The 18,923-nt window shown below is 47.6% G+C and overlaps 1 protein-coding gene across 1 annotated transcript in view; it reads right to left on the bottom strand.

Moving 5' to 3' along the window:
- The window catches only part of LOC149353277 (serine/threonine-protein phosphatase 1 regulatory subunit 10-like), a 90,142-nt gene that overhangs the window by 19,553 nt on the left and 51,666 nt on the right, over positions 1 to 18,923 (bottom strand). Inside the window, exons 4-5 of the mRNA XM_089582447.1 lie at positions 2,255 to 2,438; positions 165 to 1,596 (exon numbers count right to left, since the gene is read on the bottom strand). Of these exons, the coding sequence (XP_089438573.1) occupies positions 165 to 1,596; positions 2,255 to 2,438 (1,616 nt within the window). The remainder of the gene's footprint in view (positions 1 to 164; positions 1,597 to 2,254; positions 2,439 to 18,923) is intronic.

Here is an 18,923-nt window from a genome sequence, read left to right on the forward strand (position 1 = left end):
CAGAGCTGGGTGCTTTCAGCTACACCAATATCTACTCATCCAGGTCTGAGTAGCAGCGTGCCAAGAATAATACTGTGGGTAACAAACAAGCAAACAGTGCAGCTAAACTTACTTGCAATATCAATCTATATAATACATCTGTTATGTAGTCGCAGGAGACTCACCTCGCTCTGTCTCGTCGAGTTCAAAGTAATGGAACTGCTTCAGCTTGCTTTCATCTGCCCACCGCACCGACTTCTTTGTCTTTTTTCGTGTCATGGACAGTATTGAGGCAGGCTTCTCTGAGGTTGAGTCACCCTCACTATTCTTCTCTTCACCTTCATCTTCCTTCTTAACTGACGCTTCCTTGTTGTCTCCTTCTGAAGTCTTGCTACTAACTTCCTGCCCTTCACCTGTTGTCGCTTCTTCATCTCCCCCTGTAGCTGTTGGAGTGGGTGGTGAATCTTCCTTCTCTGGTGACTTGATGTTGTCCCCATCTTTCGCTTCTACCACTGCGGCCTGCTGTCCCCTCTTCCTTCGTTTCACTCTCTTTCCAATATCCTCATCTTCATCTTCTTCTTCAACCTTGGCCTCTTTAGGCTTCCCACTCTCCCCTTCACCAGCAGCCTCTGTTGTCTCTAGGGTGTCCTTGTAGAACTGAAACTTTGGCGCAGCTGGTGTGGGACTGGTGGGCGAAGCAGCTCCTGCACCCTTGGCACCTCCAGCACCTGCAGCAGTGGCAGCCCCAGCGGGCTTGCGCTTGCGTCGTACTGCTGGTGCAGACGATGGTGGGGGAGCTGCTGTCAGGGCATCCATGAACCCGCCATCTTCATGAAGCACATGAACTGGCTTTGGTGCAATAAGCCGAATTCCAGGGCCTGCTGCATCACGCCCTTCAACGCCCATTGACACAAGGCTTGAGGGCTTCACCCTTCGTTCAGCGTGCACAGTCGGAGCAAGCCGCTGCCGTGCACTCAAGACTGCGGTTTTATCAACAGCTGGCCGGCTCACTTTCTTGGTGCCTGCCTTTGGTGGCGGTGGCAGGGGAGCCTCCTCCAGGCCTGTAGACAGGAATCGTGTCTTGATGGTCTTTACTGTCTTTGGACGATCAGCAAGCTTCGGCTTCTTGGGTGTTGTCTCCTTGAGGGTTGGAGTGCTCTCTTTGTCAGAAGAGGAGGCATAACGGGAAGAACTGCTCTTGGAAGGCCCAGTGGCATTGCTGTTGTTTTCGCTGCTATGATCATCTACAGAACCCTTTGAGCGATCCCTCTTGCGAGTAGCAGCCTTGGTAGAATTTGCTGATGATGACTTTTTCTTTTTCTTTGCTGTGGCATCTGCATCCTTTTCAGGCTTATTCTTTTCAGGCTTATCCTTTTCGGGCTTATCCTTTTCAGGCTTATCCTTTTCAGGCTTATCCTTTTCAGGCTTATCCTTTTCGGGCTTATCCCGGTCAGGCTTAACAGCAGCCTCCTTGGAGTCACCCTTGATTAGCTTCATCCAGCCGTTCACAACTTTCTCTGCTTTGAGTCGCACATTCTCATCAGTGCTTTTCATCAGGCTCTTAATAAGCTTTGGGCTACTGTTCTCTTTGAGCCGCTCCAGTGACATGGGAAGAATCTGAGAAAGGTGGAAAATGCAATGCATAGGCATATAAAAAAAGAAAAAGTGAGAAGGAGGGATCTTGTACAAGCTCACAATTCCATTCAAACTGCATCTGTGCAGTTTATTTATTGCAATTACAGGGAGAAACCTAACAAACTGATATGAAGAAATGTCTGGTTTGGTTTATGGGGGTTTAACGCCCCAAAGCAACTCAGGCTATAAGGGCCGCCGCAGTGAAGGGCTCCAGAAATTTCAACTGCCTGGGGTTCTTTAATATGCACTGACATCGCACAGTACACATGCCTCTAGAATTTCGCCTCCATCGAAGTCAATCACTGCGCTTGAGATTAAACCCCCGTCTTTCAGGTCAGCAGCTGAGTGCCATAACCACTGAGCCACCGCGGCAGCTGATATGAACAAATGTAGTTGGTAAGTTAACAAGTAAATAACAATGTAATGCAAACTTTTTTTCTGGAGGACAGTGTTGTGCTGTCTTTGAAAGTGAGTGGGTTAAAATTCAGTTGGTCCCTCTAAAGTCATTCTTTTAGGCCTTATTTTATGCACATCAAATGAAGTAAAAGGGCTTCTTCTGAACGCTATTTTTTTTTAAGAACAAAAGCTGCAATGAACCACACAATGTCAGAGGACAAAACAGCAGCACCAGAAGCCATACCTGGCAAAGCTGCAGCAGTTCACACAGGAGTATACTGTTCTCGGCAGTCTTGGCTTCCTGTAGCCACATGTGGATTGTGGACCAACCGTCCAGGTCCAAGAACACCTCCAAAATGTCTGGTGAGGTAGCACGTAACAGTCTGCAGTAGAAGCTCACCAGCTTCCGTGAGAACTCCTTCATGAGGCTGCATGCAGATAAAGCGACAAAATCAGCCTCCGACACTTTCCCAAGGTGCAAGCAAATAGCAGATGACAGACAGGCTTGCACTACATGCTGTCGCAATTATGGTTGTAGTAGGAACCTTTAAGAGGTTTCAGGATGCATACACACAGTGTACATCACGACTACTTTAACCTTCAGATGGCCTTCAGCCAGAAAAATGTACACATGCAAACAGTCTGGCTAAACGCACATTTTGATACTTCTAACTTCTAAGCGTTTCCCAGACTTACTGCTACTCTGCAAATCAGAATATGAAGCACTTAATTTCAGTTAAGCTGGCCAATTTACCAGAAAGTGAGTTCAGGATGGTAAGAAATGGAAGTTGCAAACACCCCTTTAACAATTTTGCCAAGTCATCGGGCTCCCTGCAACAAATCTTTCCTTGGAAACGCTACCACCAGAGTCCCTTGAGGGACTGTGCTACCACTACAGGCATTAAAACCAATATTTGTGAAATTGCTCCTTTGTCTCCCATAACTTTGGACAAACATCCTGCTTCTAACAAAAACTGAAAAGCATCAACTCAAATTTATGCTTAAGACCTCCTTTGTTCCATTAAGAGGTGAAGTTTTCCTGCGGACATGAGTTTCACCCACATCACTGAAAGTATGTCAGAAGACAATAGACTTCAGATCATTGCTGCATGCAGGCTAAAAGCTACAACACACCTGCACTACCCAGTGGACATTTGCAAACACATTACACCCGCAACCAAACCAAACATCACACAACCGTTGCTACGCTGTCTGAAAAGCTTGCAGTCAGCTTTGACCTGCTGGTGTGAGAGTATCACTCAGTTACAGCAATGGTCCATACACAAGGCTTTTATGCTACTTCGACTCTGTTCTATTTGTTAAACATATAATGTCAGACATTGACTGAACGGGCAAGTTTAATATATTCTACTAGTACCAGCAAAGCACGTGCCAGTCAATACAAGCTTGCTAGACAGCTAAAAAAAGGCTTTTGCACCCCCTTACAACCTGGTTGCATTTACTACAAGTAAATCATGCACACTGGCTGCTGCTTTCAAATGGTTTATGGTTTAGGGGAGTTTAACGTCGCTAAGCGACTTGGGCTATGAGAGACGCCGCAGTGAAGGGCTCCGGAAAGTTCAAGCACCTGTGAAAACAGTTGTTTTCCTTTTTTTCTTTTGCCGCAAGACATTTTACAGTATACTGTGTAGCCAAAATTGCTAAACGTAATCTAGTTTTGCTTTAATAACCGCTTAAGAAATGACAGTTTTGGAAGAAGAAAGAAAAAAGAAACAACACTTTTTCGGATTACAAACCTTTTATTTTCATCTTTATGACTATGAGCAAACTCACACGTACAAAGGGCACCTCTGATCTCAAACAGCCAAACGCGCACCGATGCACGCACGTCTCAAAGGCGCAATGCATTACAAGATACCTACACAACTCAAGCATAAACAGCTCGCACAACATCCACACCAACCTGTTGCAAAACAGCTGCCGATACATTGTTTCTGCAAAAAATTGAGCACTGCCAAAAGGTAACTTTTACAAATGCGTACTTTATTGGCCCCCGTAAAACACAAGCACTAGTTCTCAGATAAAGCTGGCTGCATAAAGCTCTAATTAGTAAAGCACTATTTCAGTACATCAATCAGGTTCATCAAAAGTGAGCTGAAATAAAAATAGATTTTTATTTCAACCCAGCAGGTACAAAATATTAACATTTTATGCTGGACTCTTCTTAGTGCATTCACTTCAGACGTGTTAAATTTAAAGTTTCAGCATTACGAAAGGTTATATCTGGTGCAGAAACATACAAATGTTTCCAAATATTTTTTTTTGTATTTCTAGTCTAACAGCACTACAAGCTGCTGTAGTAAAAGAAAAGAAAAGCTCAAAGAAAATCTGCACAAAGGTTTCGGCAGGCTTCTGTGAAGAGAATTTGAAAGTGTTTTGTGGTGGAAACTTGTTACCTTTTCAACTGAATACATGTAAATCAAGAGTTTTCATATAAAGTCCTCCGATTCCCCACAAATGTTACACTTGAGGTCTAGATACATCTCAGTAATAATTATTTCAAAATTTGTAATACAAAAGCACACGTGGTGCTATGCCAAGACGGAAAAAGTACTACTGAGAGGGGCGCCTGTTATCCAGCCACATGACAAGGCACTTCAGAATTCAAGATTGTGCACACTTTTACTTTCACAACCAAACATGCAAAGTTTCCAGGCACTTTAAGTTCTGAATTACTTGCAACAGACCAAAGCTTACTAAAAAAAATCCTGATTTGAAAAAAAATATATATGACTGCTACGGCCACAGCACTTGCTTTATTCAGCAGCTGAAAACAATACAGATGGATGTGACTGGAAGAACTGAGTACACAACTTAAAACCTACTAAACAAGTAGCTGGTACAGGCCTTTGTAAAAGTAGCTGACCTAGCAGTGTAGCATTTAAGTTAACTAAATGCGATCGTGAATCATTCTGCAAGAATGTAAGCAGACACCAGAAGTTAAATACTGAGTCATAAAACTTTTGTACCAACCCACAACAATTAAATATGCCCCATTTGGTAAAAATTGTCCAGTCAATGAATGTTATATTGCTATTTGTGCTACAATTTTGAAAAAATAGTTTGTTCATATAATTGGGCAAAATAACCACGCTAATGGACCCTAGGAAGTTTTTCCATCTTTAGTCCAGTTATTCATGCTATACACACCATGCAATTACCGCTGGATACATGAAGACAACACGAGCCACACTCGACGAGTCAACCCATTGCGTTTCCAAGACAGGACGCATAACCTGCTAACACGTCCAATGTTTTCTTGAAGAAGCGTACCTGCATAGCTTTCCTTTTTTCCAACATACTACAAAAAGAGGTTTCAGAGTTTTTTTAAGGCAAAAGAAGTGGGCTGCTTGAAATGTTGAGAAAGTAATGCATAAATCTGAAATGACTAGACTGGAAGTAGGAGATTAACCTCTGCAAAATCCCTTTGCAGTTCCCCTCGATTAAGCTCGATTCCATCCTTCAAAAAGCAGAGCCCTGCTGCACAAGCAGCAAGGAGATAACATGCACTGCATCTAGAAACGCATACATCTACCGCAGAAAGCCCAAAGGCGGCGCTTGCCTATCGCATCCGGTCCAAATGTTAAACTGAGTAGGGGTGTGCGAATAGTGGTTTTTTTATTCGAAGCGAATTCGAAGCGAATAGCAATTTTCTTCGAATAATTTCGAAGCGAATAGTTCGAATAGTACTTTTGGCACTAAAAAGAGGCTTAATGACAGTAGGAATTTCCGAAACCATTTATTTTCCTAACAAACGATGCCATTACATACTGCAATAAGGCTTTATTTAAAACCATGCTTCAAAATTTTAACAGAGCACCTAAAGTGAGTTAGGAAAAATTTTTACCGGTTTGGTAATAAAAAGTTATAACACATAAAAATACCGCCTGCTTTCTAATAAGAAATTAGAGATAAAACACAAAAAATGACAGTATAACAGAACGGTGCCAGTAGTACAACCAATAACTGAAACCATAGGAGTAACTGCACTACACTGCAGCAAGAGCACTAAGAACTAGAATGAAAAAAAGGACATTCTGCACTACCGGTGACCAGTGGTCGAAGGGGTCGAATGTCCAACACTGAGCTAGGCAATCACGTTAGGTGCACCGACTTGCCACTAGCGTTGCTTGCGTTTCTATAGTTTAGGATCCTCGCTTCTTGTCTTGGATTGCGCCTTCTTTTCGGTTACGCCAATGGGACTGCTGCGTCCAAAGATGCTAAAATGGAACATAGGCTGACCGGACCTCCTAGCAGCACTGGAAGCATTGCACCATCGCGTATCTAAAGCTTCCACAGCACCAATAGGTTGGCCGTACTATCGGGGAACAGAGCGTTCAGGACGCGCCCCCCAAGGCTCAAATGCATCGCTATCACCTTGCGGCCGTTGATTGGTGCGTCTATTTCGCTATCCGAAGGGTGCTCGTATGGAAACGTCGCTTCTACCCTGTCTCTGTTGGGTTTAGTGCGGCAAACTGGCGCTCTTCCCGGCCTCTGCCGTCACTCTGACAAGGCGTGTCGCACGATGCATTTTTTTTCTGCCTTTCACTAACAGCTCGCGGCTGCTGTTTGCCGGAGCGTTGCTTCGCTTATCAAGCTGAAGGATCGGAACATCGTTCCGGATACATTCCCAGACTAGCAAGAATGGAAGCGGCTGTACAAAACTCTAGAGCCGCAAGCGAAACGTCATTCGCACCGCTGGCGCCTCCTGGTGGTGAAAACTTTTATTTTGTGAAAAAGAGTTTGGGAGCCACAGAGTGGCCCCGCTACATGGTCGGCGCCTCCTGGCAAAATTGTAGCATCGCGTTTGCAAGAATGCTCTCAGCCTCCAACGTATACCGGAGTGCCCGAGTTGCGGCGACGGAGCGCGGCACACCACCGAAGACGGCTCAATGCCCTGATTACGACGGCGTTCCGTTCCCACCAATGCGTAAGCAGTCCGAATAGCAAGAAAAGACGCCAGTCGTAGATGGATGCGATCATTTCGTTCTACTAAAGTTCGACAGTCACGTATACGTCCGCAGCCTCCCCGATGCCGAGCGTTAACGGCAGTAATCATCCACGGGTGCACAATAAGCTTGGCGTTATCACACGCTAAATGCGCCCTACCCATTGAAGTAAGTATACACTCCGGCGACATCGAGTCCCTGCGCTGCCGCTGAATTTTTCTCGCCTCCGCCGGTAATATGATGGCTTGCTTCAATGCTGCCGAGAACGGTCGCCCATGTTCGGTACGCATGATTCGTCACCTGATTGGGTGAAGCGATAGCGCGGTAGGGCTGCGTGTTTATCTTCGCATCTGTCCTATCAGATAATCTTTTCCGCAGCTCTGTTGGAACAAAAAAAAGAGGGGGGGAGGGGATGAACACGGCCAAGCGACGCCCGCGTTCTAATACTTGCGGCGTCCGAGCTCACCGATAACGTCTCCGCCAGCCAGAGTATATAAATGGTTCGCTGACAATAAACAGGTTTTTTTGTTTTGAAGCTTAGACGAATGTCGGCTGTGTTCTTCCTTCATTGCGTCTGCCTCGACACGGTGGCAGCGACGCGGCTTATGGCAGACGGCCAGAACGCAGGATCTTCCGCATGAGCGCGTCGCCCTCACCTTTCTTTCGTTTGTCGCTGGATTCGCACCCCGACCTGATTGTAATTTGCGTATTGACTGACCCCCGAGCGTTGAAAGCGCGACAAAAAAAAGCCATCTATGCGGCAATACTCGTAACCGAAACCACAAAGCAAGCGGGCAAGCGTCCCAGTAACACTATTCGCGCGAGACGAATACTTCGAAATTTCGAATACCGAGAATTCGGTTCGAAGCGAATATCGAATACCGTGCAATTCGATCGAATATTCGAAATTATCGAATATTCGCACACCCCTATGAGTAAGGTATGCCTCCGCCGAAAGGAAGCGCGTGACCGGAGAGCCCTTCTTCCCTCCTCCCTCGATTATGCTGTGACGCGTCACAGGCGTCGTACAAAATCACGAGGAAACTTATGGGCGCGCGCGCACGCAGTGACCTGCACACTTTCGGCGACGACTGCACAGCTCTACCCGGATGCTGTACGTTACTAAGTTTGATCCCGTCTTGCGGTTAATACAGAGGTTATCGGCGACAGGCGCTGCTATAGTGCCGGGTCTCAACGATGAAATTTGACTCGTCGCTAACCCGCCAGTAAAATTGCTAACGCATAGTGTGTAGAGGCCAGGCGCCCACAGTTTTGGAAACGGAAAGGAAAAAAGGGTGTACAGTGCAATTTGTCCACAGCACACCCCTGGGTTCGTAGCTGATGTTGGCCTCCTTTAGCACCAAAACCAAATCTGCTTTAGTTCGCCGAACTTCCAGATACTTCCACTGCACGCAGAGTCAAACCAAGTCTTCGATCCCGTTCATTCTCAAATCGAGGCTAGAGATAGATACTCAGCGCCCGCTTCCGAGAGGCGAGCCGAGTAGCCAACGGCACGAACGCTTTCATTTCTCAATTACTTCGCACAGCTAAGCACGCGACGTGCACGCGGGCTGTATTAGTAACCTCCCGCAACCCTGGAGCGTGAACGCGCTTAGCCAGAAACGGCGCATCCGCCGAACGGGCAAAAAGCGAGCAGCCGAGCGCGGACGCGCGCACCGCTAGAAACGCAAGGTACACATGTACTATGGTGGCGTAGGCTGCATAGAAGCCCATACGTTCAAAACATGGCGGCTTATGGTGCGCAGCCAGCGCCATCTTCGAAATGCGTGGACAACTAAAGAGTGACGTCATAATTAAAACAAAAACGCGACGTCGAAGTCACATGTTTTAGTGACGTCATATTCGTGACGTCAGCGTCACGTGCTGCTTGGCGGGAAAAATAAATTGCTGAACGCCGCGACGCTTCAATTACTGAGACACCAAGACTAGATAGGAGAACACTCTCACTTCCGGATAGGTCACTCACTCCAAAGGAGTGCAGGGCCTGGAGGAGGCTTCAGGTCAACAGATTCTTTCCCTACTTTATACTGCACGACGAAGACACTGGGGAGCCTGAGCTCTGCAGTAGCTGTCACAGAATCACTTCGCAAAATCACTTAATTTGGGAATGTCAGGATTCTCCTGGGGCTAAAACACAAATCATCCCAGACCTTGCCACCTGGGAAGCGCTGATCCGAAGCCACGACCCGGATCAGCAGAGACTCATCATCCGTCAGGCGGAGACAGCTTACCACAAGACTCTCTCCGCGGTCTCCGGTGCTGAGAGCCGGCTGGGAGGCGCCCCCTCCTAATTGCTGCGCCCCGACCTTGAGGCCCCATGATGACGGAAATAAAGTTCATTCATTCATTCATTCATTCATTCATTCATTCATTCATTCATTCATTCATTCATTCATTCATTCATTCATTCAGCGCGACACCCGACACGAGAACGAAGAAAGAAGACACGACGAGTGCCGACCACCAACGCTATCTTTAGGTAGTCAGTTCTCGTTGTGCCTTTTTCCTTCGTCCTCGCCTGAGGTGTCGCGATGAAATGTGACGCCGCCAGACAGGTTATCGCTCGCACATCGTGCAACCGCACACCTCTTTTTTTGCGAACGGGGGCCCCATGGCCACACACGATGCCCTTTTGGGGCCAAAAGCGACAGAACCGCACCCAACCGAACGAAACTACACAGAAGCGCTGGCAAAAGGGAAAAGCGGAAACTGTAACGAACAATGCACACCAAGAACTCTAGCAACAAGCAGCGAGGAAAAAGTAGGGCTAGCATAATCGAGTTTCAAACAAAAGCAAGCAGAATGGTAAAAAGATATGATAAGGGTATGGCATCAGAGCACCGTCAACCTTGGCATCGTCCCGCTGCCATTGCCGCTGCTCTGAGCGAACGCTGTCATAAAAAATTTTACAAAGCAAGCGCTATACTTTCTAACAAAATACACACAACTAAAGCATTTTAAAAAGGAATCACTGCAATTGTTTTTGAATGCTTTTGAAACACAAAATATGTCCTAATTATTTTCCTCTTCTAGTCGTGTCTGTTCACTCATTTCATTTTGGCGCTTTAGTTCCACTAATTTGATGTCGCTAGCACTTGGTTCTGGACCGCATTGGAGCTCCGGCTTCGCGACCTATTTCAACTGACCTTGAGAATTAACGCTCGCTGCGACCGGCTGCCGACCGATGAGTCAACGCCGCAGTCCCCCTCCCTCTCGCCAAGGAAACCGTTGCTAAGCGACACAGCTCAATTCCGCATCTCGCCGGAGCGAGCCTATCCTACTGCCAGCGGTCACTAACCTTTTCACCTTGCTTCGACCCGGCCAATAGGGGCGCTGTTGCTATGGCGACTCGCTAGTCTCGCCCAATGCCTCCTCCCCTCCCTTCCCTCCCTCTAGCTCCGACCGGCACTGCAGCACGCTACAGCGAACGCCGAAGATTTTTGCCATTAGCGCCAACGGAAAGATTACGTTGTCCCGCAAACGAGTGCTGGCATTCATGGGCGGTCCCCGCAAGCAGGAAGCATAGCTTGGCGGATAGCATATCGAAGTAATCCCGCGAAAAAAAAAAAAGAAAGCTCCCTACAGCTATCATCTGGCGACAGAGAAATTCACTCGCATCGCAGCAATTAAAGAAAGGGGAGGGGGGGTGAAACCACCTCACTTCTCGGTGGACACCTCAACCGCACAGCGAGGGAAGGAAGAGTTGACAAAGGTGCCGCAGTGGAAGGCTCCGTGGTACAAGGGCGCCTATGAGTGTCGCCTCAGGCGAAACGCGGCCACCCGGCGGGTCCGCGCTGAGCACCGAAGGCGTTCGTACAACCGCCCCCACATACACCCTAGACCTTTAGTACAACAGCTACGCATCCCTGACACACCTGCGGATCCTTAGCGGCGAAAGGCTCCAATTTGCGAGCAGACGCTTCCACATTAAGCCTGCACCTGCAGCGCTAACCCCAGATCAGTTATTGTATTAGTCGCTTTGAGACAAGTCGCAGCAACTCTCGGTGCCCACCACAGCTAGGTAAGGGTAGGAGACTAGAAAAACTGCCGCACTGGGTGGCTCTGAATTCAAGAACCGAGGCTCTAACGCGCAGTGCGCCTACGTCGAAGCGCGGACGGGATTTGACCATCCTCGGTAGCAGACGCCAAGCTACGATAGGCAAATACTGTACACCCAAACTACAACCTCGCATTTCCGCAGCGATGCTTAAATTGTGACCTTTAACTAAACGCGCGACGCGGCCTTAGCGTGCGTTGTTTGCACGATTTGAAGTGTTAATCGCTGGATGCTTCAGCAGCTACTGACTTCAGTACAGCGAAGACCACACAGGTCGCTAAATGCGTTGTTACGCTTGTTTTCCGAGAGGCTGACACTATGTAGTAAAAAAGAGAGAGAGAGAGAGAGAACGGGAGGGGGGGGGGGAGCAGGCGAGCCTCAAGGCTCCGGACGGACGGATGGACGGACGGACGGACGGATGGACGGACGGATGGACGGACGGACGGATGGATGGATGGATGGACGGACGGATGGATGGACGGACGGACGGATGGACGGATGGATGGATGGACGGATGGATGGATGGATGGATGGATGGATGGATGGATGGATGGATGGATGGATGGATGGATGGATGGATGGATGGATGGATGGATGGACGGACGGACGGACGGGCGGATGGATGGATGGACGGATGGATGGATGGATGGACGGACGGACGGATGGATGGATGGATGGATGGATGGATGGATGGATGGATGGATGGATGGATGGATGGATGGATGGATGGATGGATGGATGGATGGATGGATGGATGGACGGATGGATGGATGGATGGATGGATGGATGGATGGATGGATGGATGGATGGATGGATGGATGGATGGATGGATGGATGGATGGATGGATGGATGGATGGATGGATGGATGGATGGATGGATGGATGGATGGATCGATGGATGGATATATGAGCGCCCCCTTTGAAACGGGGCGGTGGCACTTGCAATTTGCCACCATGCTCAGCTTTTCTTTCCTTATCATTTTTTTGTTTACTGCATTGGCAATTCTCATTAAGATTCGCCATCATCTTTACCTACGGTTTCCTACAATTCTAACCTTATGCCACATCTCTGCTTTTCAGCCACCAATCCTCCAATCGCTTTTTGCTGACTTCCACTGCAGATTTATTTACATGACCATTGTTATCTTTAAACCCTAGGGCCTCAGTGACTGTTCCTGCATCGGCATCCGGATGGATACCATCACTTTTGATTATGAGGTGTTCAATTGTTTCCACAGATCTACCACACACTGTACATGTGTCATCTTCTTCGTTAAATTTCTTTTTGTAGCTGCGCGTTCTAAGACACCCTGACCTAGCTTCAAAAAGTAGGGCACTGCCTCTTGAGTTATCATAGAAAAATTCTTTCCTGATCTGCCTTTTCCAGTATGGATATAGCTCTACGCGATGTTTCTTTTCCATTGAATTCATCCAATTTTTAACTTCCGCGTTTTTAACCTGTCGTTTAAAGCTCTTTCTTTCTCCATCCTCATGACCGGCATACTTACTGGTTAGTTTTCTAGTTCTTTTCCGCCACTGTGAGTCAACGCTCTTTCTGTATAGATATTTAAATACCTTAGCTGCCCATCTGTTATCGTCCAATTTCCTCAGGCGTTCTTCATATAGTATTTTACTCTTAGCTTCCCGTGCTTCGAACGATGCCCAGCCCATATCCCCTTGTACTGCCTCGTTTGTGGTTTTGCCGTGGGCACCTAGTGCTAATCTTCCAACAGCTCTCTGATTTACGTCTAATCTCGACTGAACTTCTGCCCTTAAGCACAGCACCGCATTGCCGAAAGTAAGTCCCGGCACCATTATTCCTTTCCAAATACCTCTTAGTACTTCGCCGCCGCGGTGGCTCAGCGGTTATGGTGCTCGGCTGCTGACCCAAAAGACGCGGGTTCGATCCCGGCCGCGGCGGCTAGAATTTCTTTGGAGGAGAAATTCTAGAGGCCCGTGTACTGTGCGATGTCAGTGCACGTTAAAGAACCCCAGGTGGTCGAAATTTCCGGAGCCCTCCACTACGGCGTCTCTCATAGCCCTAGTCGCTTTGGGACGTTAAACCCCATAAACCACCCCCACCTCCCCGCTCCTGAAACTCACACCAGCGGGCCGTTTCTACGCCCTCCAGATGCATTGTCCCTCGAGGTCCTCGCCATTGCGCATGCACTCCAGTCATTTGCCCTCCTTCCCTCTCTTCAAGAGTACACAGTCTATTCAGACTCACAAGCCGCTATACACCACATACAGAAACGCACCCTAACCCCTTCTCTTCAACAGGAGGTCGAACGAGCGGTCTCCGCATTGCAGCCTTCCATCGTTTTCCTCCGCTGGGTCCCTGGGCATTCAGGGATTGACGGCAATGAGCTGGCTCATCAGCTCGCCCGTGACACACTTTTCCGGGCACCGTTGATCCCCTGGCCCAAGCCCTCGGAGGACGGTGGGAGACTCACCCTTCGCCGCACCATAAAAGAGGTCTACCTCGAGCTCCGCCTCGACAAACGCCTTTACCCTCCCCCTCATCCATCACTCACAGTGCCGGAGGCTCGCCTTCTTCGGCACGTTCAAATGAATGCAATCATCACCCCGTCTCGCCTCTTTCTCTATCGCTATCGATCGGACCCTTCCTGTCCCAACTGCCCCTGTATCTATGCGGACCTTGCCCATTGCCTCTTCTATTGCCCGGCTGCTCAGCAGTCGGGTTCCTACCCCCCACCTTCTTTATCCATCACCACCTGGCTCGACTGGCTTGGCGCTGAAGGGGAGGAAGAACAGCGACTTCTGGTCGCCCAGGCGGTCGACATGCTCGGCCTGTAAATTTTGGCCGAATAAACGTCTTCTACTACTACTACTACCCCATAAACCAAACCTCTTAGTACTCCATATTTGTTGTACCCCCATAATGCCCTATGTTTCATTATCCCGGCGTCTCTTCGTCTTTTTGCCCTAAGAGCCTGTTCATGCTTTTCCGTGTATGTGTATCTGCCCTTCGTTTAGCCATATCCCGAGGTATTTGTATTCGGCCACTTTGGGTATTTCGTGCCCTTGTATTGTAAGCACCTGATCAGTTGTATCGTTAAAAATCATCACGCCTGATTTAGTTGCGCTAAAACTGAATCCTAGAGCGTCTCCTTCGTCTCCACAGCAATTAACCAAAGTTTGTAAATCTTCCTGGCTATCTGCTAACAGTACAATATCGTCCGCATACATTAAACCCGGGAGTCGCTGCTCAACTAAATTTCCGCCTAATCTGTACGACAGATTATAACCTAGATTACCTTCTTCTAGCCTTCTTTCCATATTTATCACGTAAAGCATGAACAGCAGCGGTGATAGAGGACAACCTTGCCTTAATCCTTTGTGCACCCCAAAGTCAAAGTTGTGGTACTTTTTTTCTCTTCCCATGTAATTTCAATTTCATTATCTCGGTAGATTTCCTGTAGAAAATCAATTACCTCATGACCGATACCTAAATCTTTCAATATGCTCCACAGGAGTTCCCTGTTCACGTTATCGTATGCACCGCTTATGTCCAGAAAGGCTTAAAACAGAGGTCTGTTTTCCGCCTTAGCTATTCTATGCATTGGGTAAGCACGAACAGGCTATCATCTAAGCGCCTACCCCTTCTGAACCCATTCTGAAGTTCTCCGAGTATCCGATTACCTTCTACCCATGACTGCATTTTTAATTTCACCGCCTGCATTGCCAGCCTGTACATAACAGATGTTATCGTAATCGGACGGAAGGATTTTGTGTTCATCTTATCTCCTTTCCCTTTATAAATCAAATTCATTTTACTGTCTCCAGCTGTGCGGAATTTGCTGATTTGTTATGACTGTCTCCAATGTTTTTATCAGCGCTTTCTTGTTTCTTGGGCCAAGTTCATTAATCAGCTTAATTGGACTTTCGTCTGTCCTGTGTTGCCGCCTCGCTTGGGGAGATTACCCCATTGTCGTTGCTAAAAGACGCAGCTATTAATGACGTAATGTAGTTCACAGCATCGTCTCCCTCTAAACATTTTCCCTCAGCATCTATAATCTGTTCCTGCGTTCTTTGGTTTGTTTTTCCCAACCAGCTTATATGGTTCCAGAATTTTCTTGGCCCCCCTTTATTTGCCTCGCGAACTTCAGCCAGCCATTTATCAGAGGACTGCTTGATTTTAGCCTGGACTAGGACCTGGACTTGCTGTTTCTTTTGTCGATAAGATTCCCATTTTTCGCCTATTTCCTCTTCAGATAACTTCGCCCTCTTTGCTTCTCTGTGTTCCCTTGAAGCCACCCGTCGTTGTTCGATGGCCTCCTTAATTTCCATATTCCACCAGCTTTGTGGCTTCCTCTTTCCTCTCAAGCGGTTTACTCCTTTCACTTGTTTCATTTTTGTAGCGATGAGCAGTTCTAACTGATTATAATCCCACTTTTCCATGGGGCGTTTCTCGATTACTTCTTCTATATCGGCTGATATTAGCGCTATTTGTTTATCGTTTAATTTTGCGTTGTCTTTTTGACTTCGTTGCATTTCTCTTGTGACTAGGGCTCCCAAATGTAGACTAATACGTTTATGATCACTTCCTAGGCTGTACTTCCCCTCTTCGTCTATTTCCATTGTTGCGAGCTTGCTATAGATGCCCTGCAACATTAGACAGTAGTCAATGGTTGTTTGCCTGTTACGGGATTCCCACGTGATTTGTCCCTCACATTTAGTTTCTCTATTGACAATAACTAGGTTGTGCCGCTCACACAAGTCTAGCATTAACTTCCCGTTACAATCTGTGTATCCATCCAGATCCTCGATGTGGCCGTTCATGTCTCGAAGCAAAATAATATCGACACCGTCTCCAATCTGCTTTATATCGTCATTGAGGCACTTAACTAGATCCTTGTTATCTTGCCTGCATTTGTCCCCGGTCCCTAAATAAACTACCCCTAGCCATGTCCTTTTGCCAGCAACTGTACCTGATACCCAGACATGTTCTTTGCAAGTTGATTTTATTCTTTGCCAATTTGTTCCTTGATGTATCAGCATACCTACTCCTCCTCCCGTGGTGAAAAAAAAGTCCGATACCCTAAATATGGGTGTTGGGTGAAAGCTGCGAACTTGCCGGAGACGATGCTGAAGGTATTTTGGGGCGATGAGCAAAATTTCCAGCCAGTTGGGGCAGATTGGAGGGAGCTCGATGTGAGGCGGTCTGCATCCGCTAGGTGGGGGTCAGGAGTGTCTCCGAACCGGAGCATAGAACACTGCCTTACTCAATGCCACGTAGCCTTCCAGTCCCCCGCCTATCCTTTCCCGCCACCCCCACCGTGGCCCATCTGGCTTGCCTCCTGGGACCTGAACCTGCAACGCACCCTCGTCACCTTGGCCCAGGACATATTGAACGCCTAACATAAAGGCTGTTAATAAAAAGTGTCACACCACCACCACCACTCCTCCTCCCTTCTTCTCCGTTGTTGTTCTGTTGCACCCTTCCCAGACATAGCCATCGATTAAAGGTGGATCTTCTAGACCCCTCAGATGTGTCTCGCATAGAGCGTACACACCTATCCTTGTGAGATATACAGGGTCTGTTCTGAAAGTAGTAGGACTGTTTTTTTCCTGGGCGAACGGGCGGACGAGAGGTGGTCTGCGCGTGCAGGATCTTTGACGGGGGATATGGGGAATGCTGGGGAAAATCGGCAGTCGCCTCTCGGCCGTTGAAGAGAGGAGGTCGCTTGTACTGTGAACCCCTGTCGAAACGTCTCGTCACGCAGAATCGTCGAACGTTTACTGGATCAGCGATACGCGATCAAATTTTGAGTAAATCTTGATAAAACGGGCAAAAAGACTCACAACATGATTAAGGAGGCCTACGGTGACGCTTCCATGGGTAGATCAGGTGTTTTTTGAGTGGCACAAGCTTTTCCGAGAAGGTAAGGAAAGAGTGGAGGAAGGCGACCGCTCCAGACGCCCTTCGACCAGCAAGACCAACGAAAATGTGTAGCGAGTGAAACATTTACTTAACAGTGATCGTAGAATGAGTATCAGAATGATTGCTGATGACTTGAGCATTCCTTAAACCCAAGTTTTTGAGATCGGGACAGAAAACTTATCCGTGAGGAAAGCGTGCGCGAAGTTTGTGCCGGGAGTCTTGTCAGAAGAGGAAAAGGCCAACCGGTAGGATCTTCTTCATCATGTGAATGAGGACCCCGATTTCTTGCCCAGCACAAGGCGGCAACGCTGCCTCAGCCCCAATACAGCTTCGACTTGGCCCCGCCAGACTTTTTTCTATTCCCGAGAATAAAATCGACGCTCGAGGGGAAACATCGCGGATCGGTAGAGGTGGTTCAACAGGCCGTGACGAGGGCGTTCCTGGAGGCGTACGAAAACTGTAAAACTCATTGGCAGCAGCGTGTAGGAGCGGAAGGGTGCTACCTTGAAAAATTGTGTGTTGTGTTGGGTTTAGTGGCGCATAAGCATCTAAGGCTATCATGCGCCAAGCTCAAGGTGTATGAAAATTGATTTCTGTAGCATTTTACTAAAAAGCGAAAAAAATCGATGGTGTAAAGAGCCTAAAAATTGATTTGCTGCTACACTGTATTGCTGGAATAAAAATTTTGGAAATGTGAGAATTAAACCTTTAAAACAAGGTCGAGTAACCTCAGTGGCAATCCTTGGCTGGGCAAGGATCCCGAGGCTCCCAACCATTCAAGTAAAAACCTCAGCATTCTTCTCGGGAATGAGAAGACGACTGAGGTGTATAAAAGGTGGAGCAAAGCTCTGAGCTAGAAATCAAAGTCTGTCGAGAAAACCTGCTTCTCTTAAAAAGCTAAAAACACACGATATGTTAACAATTGCATTGTCGCTTAAAATCAGTGCAGGGTGAAAAGGAATGCGTTCATTGTAAAATTGAGTGAAGTACTTTTTTCTTATTTTTTGAAATCGTTTGTACTATTCTCTTGAATAAATTTTGTTTAAAAAATGAGTCCTACTACTTTCAGAACAGACCATGTACATACAGGGTCTGTTCTGAAAGTAGTAGGGCTGGTTTTTTCCTGGGCGAACGGGCGGTCGAGAGGTGGTCTGCGCGTGCAGGATCGTTGAAGGGGGATATTGGGAATGCTGGGGAAAATCGGCAGTTGGCTCTAGGCCGTTGAAGAGAGGAGGTCGCTTGTACTGTGAACCCCTGTCGAAACGTCTCGTCACGCAGAATCATCGAGCGTTTACTGGATCAGCGATACGCGATCAAAATTTGAGTAAATCTTAGCAAAATGGGCAAAGAGACTCACAACATGATTAAGGAGGGCTACGGTGAGGCTTCCATGGGTAGATCAGGTGTTTTTTGAGTGGCACAAGCTGTTTTGAGGAGGTAAGGGAAGAGTGGAGGAAGACGACCGCTCCAGACGCCCTTCGACCAGCAAGACCAACGAAAATGTGTAGCGAGTGAAACATTTACTTAACAGTGATCGTAGAATGAGTATCAGAATGATTGCTGATGACTTGAGCATTCCTTAAACCCAAGTTTTTGAGATCGGGACAGAAAACTTATCCGTGAGGAAAGCGTGCGCGAAGTTTGTGCCGGGAGTCTTGTCAGAAGAGGAAAAGGCCAACCGGTAGGATCTTCTTCATCATGTGAATGAGGACCCCGATTTCTTGCCCAGCACAAGGCGGCAACGCTGCCTAAGCCCCAATACAGCTTCGACTTGGCCCCGCCAGACTTTTTTCTATTCCCGAGAATAAAATCGACGCTCAAGGGGAAACATCACGGATCGGTAGAGGTGGTTCAAGAGGCCGTGACGAGGGAGCTAAATAGCATCCCAGTCCAGGCGTTCCTGGAGGCGTACGAAAACTGTAAAACTCCCTGGCAGCAGCGTGTAGGTACGGAAGGGTGC

Source organism: Amblyomma mixtum, chromosome 3 (assembly GCF_055824585.1).
Source record: "Amblyomma mixtum isolate Tamu chromosome 3, ASM5582458v1, whole genome shotgun sequence".
Classification (NCBI taxonomy): Eukaryota; Metazoa; Arthropoda; class Arachnida; order Ixodida; family Ixodidae; genus Amblyomma; species Amblyomma mixtum.